The sequence below is a fragment of the Glycine max genome, chromosome 9 (assembly GCF_000004515.6).
Source record: "Glycine max cultivar Williams 82 chromosome 9, Glycine_max_v4.0, whole genome shotgun sequence".
Lineage (NCBI taxonomy): Eukaryota > Viridiplantae > Streptophyta > Magnoliopsida > Fabales > Fabaceae > Glycine > Glycine max.
This window is the reverse complement of record NC_038245.2, coordinates 27632115-27642792: the sequence shown is the minus strand read 5'-3', so window position 1 is coordinate 27642792 and position 10678 is coordinate 27632115. Positions and strand designations below refer to the sequence as shown.

The 10678-nt window shown below is 38.8% G+C and overlaps 1 protein-coding gene across 1 annotated transcript; it reads right to left on the bottom strand.

The window, feature by feature from the left end:
• Positions 1 to 8950: 8950 nt before the first annotated feature.
• LOC102667120 (uncharacterized) lies at positions 8951 to 9514 on the bottom strand. Its single transcript, XM_006588092.1, has one exon. The coding sequence runs from the start codon at positions 9512 to 9514 to the stop codon at positions 8951 to 8953; it is 564 nt and encodes a 187-aa protein (XP_006588155.1).
• Between the last annotated feature and the right edge of the window lie 1164 nt (positions 9515 to 10678).

The window sequence follows — 10678 nt, the reverse complement described above, 5'->3', positions numbered from 1 at the left end:
ACTTAATAGAAAATACTTATAACATTACAAAATAACCATAAATTTGGAGAGTTTGATACAATTTATACAAGTTTTATACACAAAAGTTAGTTGTTTTCACCGACTAACAATGGACTGTGGCTTGTAACGTGGCCAATGGTTAGAAGGGCCATGAAATTTGAAACAAGGATCTTCAATGTAGTGTTGCATCAAGTTTTTTCACATAATTCTTTTCCTTTTTCAATTTCTGTATTATATTTTCTCTTTTTTCTTTTTTTTTTTCATTTGTTCCCATTTTCTTGTTGCTTTAACCTAAAGCATTGGCTAAGTAAAACTTGATGCAATCATTTGTTGATTTGTAGTGTAAGGGTGATACTAAACATAGACTTTATTTTAACAAAATTTCAAACCTCAATTTGTTATGTTGTAAAAAGCTAATTTCTTTTACTAGAACCAACCTCATTGATCTTTTATTCTTTTCTTTTTAGCATGACAAACAAACTTTATATCCAATCATGCATTGATGGTGCTCACATAATACTTTTTGTGAACCTGGGCTATTCCTCAGTAAAAAATTAATAACTAATCCCTCAAGATATTATGATCTATTTAAGGGACTGACCTATTTCAATAGATGTTTTTTCTGTTACGTCTGGCTACATCCAAGTCATATCAGATTATACTAAACAATTAAATCTTTAAGGTTTTGATGTTAAAAAAGTATAAATTTTATGTGTTAACCCTTCAAGCTTAATTTATAGGTTTATTAATCTCTATGAGATACAAGAAGAAAGCATGAACAGAAAGGCTTTGGATGATAGCTAAAGTATTAGTCATTGGACGATACTGCCTCAGCGTCAAGTCCTAGGAAGACAAGTGCTTTAGCACTTGGCTCATAGTACAACCGCAGTGGAACAACTACTTGATCCTCATGTACTAAAAGTAATCATCAGAAAGTAACGTCCATAGGTTCAATAAGCAATTTGTGTCATAGCACATACAAGGGAAGAGTTAAATTGTCTTGTCTTGACATTCTCAATTCTTTTTATCTTATGTTGTTAACATTATATTTGATTTGTACACTTAAAGTTAGCTCTGAGCATAAGGAGACATTGGCAAGTTGTACTTCTCTGAAGATATGTTGAAGAAAATGTTTGTGGTCCACATACTCTCTCTACACAACAACAAACTCATGTGAAGCACCCAAGCTATTAGACAATGACTAGTTGGGATCTCTTAATCGATCAAAGCTTTGAAGTCTATATAAAGCTTCAAGATGTGATGTAGCTCCTTGTAGAGCTTGTAGGCCTCGGATCTTCTTCATCAATGGAGTCCTTTGCTTCTTGAAGATTAATGGCAGTGGAATGGAGATGGAAGAATGATGATTGGAGATGCCACTTCAAGGAGAAGATTAGTCAAGAAGAAGCTCACCACCATAGGAAGCCATTGATAAGAGCTTGAAAGTAAGAGAAAAGGAGTGGAGGGAAAGGGAGAGAAGGAGCACGAAATTTTATGCGTCAAAAGTAGTCTGAACTTTGAAGTTTAATTCTCAAATGATCAAAGTTGAAAAAATGCACACACATGACCACTATTTATAGCCTAAGTGTCACACAAAATTCGAGGGAAATTTGAATTTCTATTCAAATTTTACTTGAGTTTGAAATTGAATTTGTGCAGCCAAATTTTGGAACCAAAATTTCACTAATTATGATTAGTAAATTTTAGCTATGGTTCAGCCCACTAATCCAAGATCAAGTCCAAGATTCTCCACTAAATGTGCTTAGGTGTCATGAGACATGTAAAGCATGAAGGACATGCACGGAGTGTGACTATATGATGTAGCAATGGGGTGTAGCAAGCAAATGCTCACCTCCCCCTCTAAAATTTAATTGGATTGGGCTTCTCCCAATTCAATTAAATTTATTTACCAACACACACATCAAATATTCACTCAATGCATGTGAAATTACAAAACTACCCCTAATACAAAAACTAGTCTAGGTGCCCTAAAATACAAGGGCTGGAAAATTCTACATTTCAAGGGTACCCTACCTACATTATGGAGCCCTAAATACAAGGCCCAAAAATAATGAAACCTTAATCTAATATGTACAAAGATAAGTGGGCTTATACTTAGCCCATGGGCCCAAAATCTACCCTAAGGCTCATGAGAACCCTAGGGCCTTCTCTTACATCTCTGGCCCAATCTACTTGGAGTCTTCTATCCAATGCACTTGCAGGGTAGGATTGCATCAAGATGAGCTATTAAATACTATTTGTTTTAAGGCTTGTTTGGGGTGGTTTTGAGTTTTTGATTTTTAGGTTCCAAATGCAATTTTCTAAACAAAATGAGTTTGACAAAAATGGAGCTAAAAAGATTTTTAAATCATTTTCGAAACACTTTGTCATTGCCACCACCATCACCACCAATACTACATTTGTCATTTACACCACCACACCATTGCACCATCACCATCATTATCACTGCCATAACTGGCTGCCTCCACCATGCCCACCGACACTACTACCACCACCACTATCGTCATTATCACCACCATTGACACTGACATCACCTTCACCACCAGCATTGCTACCACCACCCCCATTAATGTCAATGCCATTGTCGTTATCACCATCACCTCCGTCATCGCCACCACAAACACCACCAATGTTGTCACAACCACCGTCACTTGGTCCCACCATCATTGCCATCAACATCACCATCACTACCACCACCACCACCACCACAACCATCAATGTCACCGCCACCGTCATTGTCACCACCACTACCAACAATATCACCTTTGTCATTGCCACCACAACCATCGCCAATGTCACCAACACTGCCACTACCACCCCCACCATTGTCCCTACCACCACCATCACCATCACCACCGACATTATTACCATGACCACCACTAATACCACCTCTGTCACGACCACATTATCACTGCCACCTCTACCATCACTGCCACTACCACCATGACCACCATTGATATTTCTATCGTCGTTGTTGTCGCTGACATCACTACCATCACCATTGTCGTCACCACCAAACAAAAGCACTCTTAAAATAATTTTAATACGATATGAAACTTTCAAAATGAGTTTATTTGAAACCAATCATATTTAATTGGTTTAATTTTTTAAAACAAAAACTAAAAATTAGTTGTTATTTTGAAATTTTTGTTTCCTAAAATTGAGTTTTACAACCTCAATGTAAAAATAGTATTATTTTAGATCATCAATAGCAAGAAGTCATGTTATATTTTAATTAATTCAAATACATTTATGTGGACTCATTTAAAGGAGTTAGAATGATCAAAATTTAAAGAAGTAAGGTTCTCTCATTTAGGTCATACCCTAATTTCGTCCAGGGACCATCTATTTGGTGGGATGCGACCTTCTCTTGACCACTTCGAGGTACTTGACACCCATCGTTAGGCAATCTGTGAAATTCCGTGACATGTCGGGAGTCGAAAAGAAGCGTTAATGGGCAATCCGTAAAGTTCCGTAACATTTCAGAGGCCAAAGAGGGGACGGTTGCATAATCCATAAGGTTTCGTGACATTACGGAAAGAAAACAAGTATTGTTACGTAATTCGTAAAGTTCCGTAACGTTACGGAAAAAGAATCAGCAAAAAAAGCCAAAGGGGGTGTATTTAGTAAACAAGGGTGTGCAAATAGCAATCAGGCCCACTTGGGCCTTCCAGGATGTTCCAACAGAAGGCGGTGCCTTCTGGTGGAAGCAACCCAGCTCGCCTGGGCGAGCTGGACGGCAATCACCTCCCTTTTTTCCCCTATAAATAGGGTAAGGAGGGCAGAACAAATTCGTTCAACCCTCCTGGTATCTGAGATTCACTGAAAATTAGTGAGAAAAATTATTTCCGTGAAGAAAATCCAAGCTGAGGCGCTTCCGTAACGCTTCCGAGACGTTTCTGTGGGCGATTTTGCGAAGGATTTCCACCGTTCTTCATCATTCTTCGTCGTTCTTTAGTCTTCAACCGGTAAGTTCTCGGAATCGAACCTTTCAATTCATTCTATGTACCCTTAGTGGTCCCCACTTGTTTCGCGTGCTTTTATTTTTATTTCATTTGCTTTCCGTAACCCCTTTTGACGTGCTTTAGTCATTTATTTAAGTCATTTTCTCGCCTAATAAAAAATAAAATAAATTTCCACCGATCATTTGAGTTGTGTCGCAACGTGCCCTTTTGCGGGCAAGCGAGGCGAGGCTCACGGGTGCGCTTCCCAAAGGAGGAAAGATGCGCGGAGTCGCCACTAACGTTTATTTGTGGAAAACGTCGGAAAAATCGAAGGAAACCGGTCAAAATGAAAATTCTAAGTTCGGGAGTTGTATTTACGTTTGAGGAAGGTATTAGCACCTCTCACGTTTGTCTCAACGGACAACAGCCAATTTTTAGAATTGTGGAAATTGTATTACCTTAACTTTTATTTCTTTTTATTTTTTGAGGTCGACAAAAGCGGGGCTTTTGCTCCTACGTACCCTCCATCGAAGAGGAAATCAGACCTACGTAGTTCTTTCTTAAGAGTGAATCAAGCGATTCTTTTGACTTGAAAGGTGATCATTTTAAGGCGTTGGACCTTAAAAATGATCCATTTACTTGGTAAGGAAAAACTGAAATGATAAACTTTCAAACTCTTTTTAGTGACCTTTTTGTGGACGAGCTTGACTAGGCGAGTTGGTTTTAGCCTTAGTTTCACTTTAGTTATTAGTCAATTCAATTAAGAATGAGAAATCCCAAAGAGAAAACGTCCGATTGATTTTTTCGCTTCATTTTACTAAAAGGTATTTTTTGATTATTATATTATTATTTTACCTCTTTTTTTTATTTCCAACATGGTTACGGCAAGACCGAACGGTCGGAATTCATTTTAACAGAAATTAACGGATGATACAATTCAAATGATCGGTGGAAATTTATTTTTATTTTTAGATTAGGCGAGGAGCGACTTAAATAAATGACTGAAGCACGTCAAAAGGGGGTATAAAAAACGAATGAAAACGGGAATGAAAGTACATGAAACAAAATATGGACCACCACGGGTACTAGAATGAATTGAAAAGCTCGGTTTGAGGTACTTACCAGTTGAAGACTGAAGAAAACGAAGAACGAACGATGAATGTCGAAGAACGGTTGAAAATCTTCGCGTAATTACTCATGGAAACGTTACGGAAGCGCCTCGGCTTGGATTTTCTTCACGGAAACAATTTTCCTCAGCAATTTCGAGAGAATAAGAAATGCCAAGAAGGCTGAACCCTTTTCTTCTTCACTCCTCCCCCTATTTATAGCAAAATAGGGGAGGAGCTTGCCACCCAGCACGCCCAGGCGAGCAAGGTTGCTTCCTCCAGAAGCAACGGCCTTCTGGAGGAAGAAACTGGAAGGCCCAAGTGGGTCTGATTGCTATTTGTACCCCCCTTTTTACTAAATGCACCCCCCTTTACTTTTTTTGGTAATTCTTTTTCCGTAACGTTACGAAACTTTACGAATTTCGTAATGATACTTATTTTCCTTCCGCAAGGTTACGAATCCTTACGGATTATGTATTTAGTCTTTTTTAGCTTTCGAAGAAGTTACGGAAACTCACGGATTGCGCAAAAACACCTCCTTTTGATTTTCGTCACATTATGGAATTTCACGGATCGCGTAAGCCTGCTTCCTTTTGATTTCCGACACGTCTCGGGACTTTACATATTGTGCAACAAAGGACACCAAGTATCCCAAAACGGCCAACCAAAGGTTGCATGTCATCAAGTAATAATCCCCGGACGAAATTAGGGTATGACAAGTTGTAACATCTTTTAATTTCTGTTAGAATAAAATCTGACCGACACTACTAGAAAAAGCTTATTTAACATCGGCGGATTAACATCGGTTTTGTCAAAAACCAATGTGAATGTAAACACGGTGGCATAATTGTAAATAATGTGTATTTCTTAACATCGGTTTTATGGAAATCGATGTTAACGAAGTGACTCCAACATCGGTTTTCAAGAAAACCAATGTTAATGAAGCGACATTAACATTGGTTTTCATAAAACCGATGTTAACGTCGCTTCGCTAACATCGGTTTTGAAAAAAACTGATGTTATAGTCGATTTGTTAACATCGGTTTTCAGAAAACCGATGTTAACATATTATCAGTTAACATCGGTTTTATTCAAAAAAACCGATGTTAACATTGACATCAATTTGTTAACATCAGTGTTTTATTGAAAACCGATGTTAAACTAACATTTTAAATTGTATTTGACACGGCCTATTTTGCTCGCGCTCCCTTCTTCTCCGTTTACCCTCTCGCGCTTTCTTCTTCTCTGTGAACCCTTTCACGCTCTCTTCTCCATTGCATTGTTAACATCGAAGGTTGTTGCTCTGTATTACACTGAAGACCGTCACAGGTACGCTTCGTCTACCTATGTTGTTCTATTGAACTAAAGAGCATGACCGTGCTAGGTCTGTTTCTGGAACTCGTGGTTAAGATAAGGACCTTTTTTGGTTTCTGGTGCAAGGATTGGCGAATTGCTGGTCACCTGAGGTACATTTGACTGGTAGTACATGGTGTTTGTGGTCAGCTGAGGTACATTTCACCTGAGGTACAATCTCGCCGGCATTGTCGCTGTTGTGTTCGAGGTAAGCTTCATGTCTTCATTGTAAGTTTGTGCTTCCGTGTACGCGGTGTTTGTGTTCTTTGTTCTTATAGATTGTTAGTTAGTTTCTTAATTAGTTACTACTACTAGCTAGGGTTTGGAATGCAGGTAGTGTTGCTTGGAAAGCTGTGTATCCATTAGGTTCTGCTCACTATTTTCGTTAGTTGCTTCTCCTTGCATCAAAAGGTATGAGCTCCTTGTTGTGTATCCATTAGGTTCTGCTCTCCGTTTCCAGCAATGTACTGAATGTGGATGAATATGAATCTTTGTTGTATGTTCTAAAAATCTGGTAGCTGCCTCAATTTCTTGAATAACATCTTTTGTTCTTGTATGGTTTTTATTTTTTGCACAGCAAAAATCAGTAGTATTATATATAATACAGTACTAGGTGTACTGAAGAGAGGATTAAAAAAATACAAGGCAAAATTGTGGTCCACTAGTTGCCCCATTGCTGCTCCACTAGTTGGTGGAACCCCTTGTCCTTCAACCACCAGTCCATAACCCCTTGTCCTCCTGCTGTAATTGATTAGTTTATGGAAATAGAAGTTGTTGATGTCCCCCTCTTTTATCCAGTTTTTAGTTAGTGTTTTTTTTTTCACTGCAAAAATGAGATAGTATTAATAAAGCTTCAGTACTAGGTGTACTGAAAATAATAGATAATTACAAAGGCAGATTCTGCCAAACCCAACTACAAAAATATAGCCCAATAAGAGAAATGTGCACTGTCCCTGCCATAACATAGTGCATTCCACCCTCCATATTTGGATATCAAGACTCTAGCCCAGAGCTGATTCTGATTGTTTGCCAATTCCCACCCCCATTTAGCAGGCAAGGCTTCATTAAAGTTGGACAGGTCTTTAATCATGAGCCCTCCTTTGTTCATGGAAAGACACACAGAGTCCCAATTAACCCAGGCAATCTTGGCTGCCTCAGAGCCTCCTCCCCATAAAAACTTCCTCTGGATAGATACTACCTTATGCACCACTTTTTTAGGAATTTTAAAGAAAGACAATAGGTAAATAGGAAGGGCTGTTAAGACAGAATTGATGAGGGATATCCTGCCTCCCATAGATAGGCATCTCTGCTTCCATTTTGCTACTTTAGTTTCAAACTTGCTGATGAGAGGCTGCCAAACATTCCAACTTTTAGAGGTCGACACACTGGAATTCCAAGGTAAGAAAAAGTAAAAGTGAAATTAAGGTTAATAATTAATATAAATGTAAGTCGGGGGGGGGGTGTTTGCATTAAATGTTAAAGTGTTTTATGTATGGGTGCTGCTGGAATATTAATTACCCAGCATTAGCAACCCGTTTTTCTTTTCTTTGTTTATTCAAAGTGTGAGGGGGCTGAGGAGGTTGCAAGGAGGAACATGTAGCCCGCAGCTTTGGCTTTAATATTGACATAAATGTACTATCATATCAACAAATATAAATAAAAGAATAGCATTTCAGTTGCTATAAATGCTGATTTAAATAGGCTTGTGTGTATGTGTGTGTGTGTGTGTGTGTGAGTGAGAGAGAGTTTTCTCTTTTTGGTATAATGAAAGTAATAGAAATTTGAATTTCTGATTCAATTCACATCCCAAGCTCTTATACAATTAATCAATTGTAGTGGCTTAAATGGCTTGAGTTATAGGAGTGTGTAGCAACTTGTGTTTTTTTTCAGACCAGCTGTTGTAGTTTTTTGTGAAACAAAAAAAATACACAAGTTTATTTCATAACAATGAAATTGAACTGTTAAATTGAATTTCTTTATTCTTTATGAATTTAGCTCCTCTAATTAAAGCATGGACTGTACTTTATAAAACAAAATTACAGAGTAATACCTATTGATTATATAATCAATAGTTAAAAAAGTAATGGACCATTTTCAAAAGAAAAGTAAAGTCTTAGTACACCTTTCACTTCTCTAGAGGTTAACATATTCCTACTTCAAAGGATTTCTCCTTTACGTAATTACTTCATATACATTCTTGATTGAGCCCATTTGTCTAAGTCCAACAAGCCTTTCTTAACTCCTATATCCTCAATATTTATGATCTAAGTCCAGTACATTCCCTTTCTGATTACATAAAGGCATCTTCCAGATTAGAGGACCACTGATTGAAACGTGTATCAAAATCTTTTTCCACTGCTTTAAGCCAGGACCATAGAAGAAGAAGTGCTTCATCCATCAGCTTGGTTGCGTTAAAAGTTTGATTATCAAATACCAGCTTGTTTTGTGTTGCCATATGGTCCTTGTGAGGGCTATCCACCAACAGCTCCATCTCATATCTTTTGATCGTGTAGCGTTCCTTATAGTATGCTACATAAAATGATCTTTGGGTTCTTTGGGGAAAGCACCCACTGACTTAACCCATGAAAGTGACTCCCACCACAAGGGGAGGACCTTGCTGTAGCTGAAGAAAACGTGTGTTGCATCCTCCTCAGAATTGTTGCATAGTGGGCACATTGGGTCAGTTATCTCCACTTGTCTCCCTCTTAGGTTCAGCTTCGTTGGTAAGCGGTCTTTGATGAGTCGCCAGGTAAATATCTTTGGCTTAGGTGGTATCTTAAGCTTCCACAGAAACACAAAACTCCCATCCACTAGATCCCCCCTTATTTCCTCCATCAGAAACTTGTAAGCAGTGTTGGTTGAATAAATACCACTCGAATGTTGCTTCCAAATCCAAGAATCTGCTCCATGTTGTTGAACTGATATCAGTCCCGTTTCCTCTCGGAATTCTGCAGCCATTGAAGCTTCACTATCGAATAGGTTTCTCCTCCAATTGAAATTCCATTCCCACCCTTCCTCCTTGTGGCTTCCCATGAGGCTGATAGTTTGTTGTTGTTGGTTAGAAACTTGATACAGCGTAGGAAATTTGTCCATTAAAGTTTTGTCCCCCCACTAACCATTTGTCCTCCCAAAATCTGGTCATGTCTCCACAACGCACCTTCCACTCTATTTGATCTTTTATTTTTATTGACTCCTCTATTTGATTGAGCTGCCTTAGGGCCACACCTATAAATAAAAAAGTGAGATTTGCATGCATGGATTTGCTTAGATGGATCGAAGTTGGATCAATCAAAGTCGCATGAGCCCAGAATATGAGGATGGTGTCGAGCAGTTTTTGCAATTTGCTTTAGAAAGAGGTCGACCAAATGAAGAAGGAAAATATTATTGTCCTTGCATCAACTGTTTAAATGGAAGACGACAACTACTTGACGACATACGAAACCATCTATTGTGTGATGGGATGAAGAAGAATTACACGACGTGCATATGGCATGGTGAAGTGACTGACATGTAGAGTGGGTCCCAATCTGAACCGTTTGATGTAGAAATGGGAGATCGCATGGAGGACATGATTCGTGACCTTGGACAAGAGTGTTTTCAAGAAGCACACGCCCCTGTGTATGAAGGATTGCAGAGTGATTCAAAGAAGCCTTTGTATACGGGGTGCAAGAATTCCTTAACCCTGTTGTCTGCGGTGTTAAGTCTGGTTAATGTGAAGGCCAGGTATGGATGGAGTGACAAAAGTTTCACCTCACTGCTTGAGGTAGTGCACACAATCTGCTTCCAGAGGACAACACACTGCCTAAAAGTTACTATAAGGCGAAGAAGATACTGTGTCACATAGGTATGGAGTATCAGAAGATTCATGCTTGCCCCAATGATTGCATACTCTATAGGCATGAATTCCAATAAATGTCCAAATTCCCTATGTGTGGGACTTCACGGTACAAAGTGAAGGATGATGAGGAAAGCAATTATGATGAAAAGTCACAAAAGGGCCCGCCAGCAAAGGTTTTGTGGTATATGCCTATCATTTCAAGGTTTAAGTGTCTTTTTGCTAATGATGACGACGCAAAAGACCTTACATGGCATGCAAATGGAAGGCTTTCTGATGGACTGGTCCGTCATCCGGCTGATTGCTCACAGTGGAAGAAGATTGATGGTTTGTATCCAGATTTCAGGAAAGAGCCAAGAAATCTTAGACTTGGTCTAGCCAGTGATGGAATGAATCCATATGGCACCTTAAGCACTCAACAC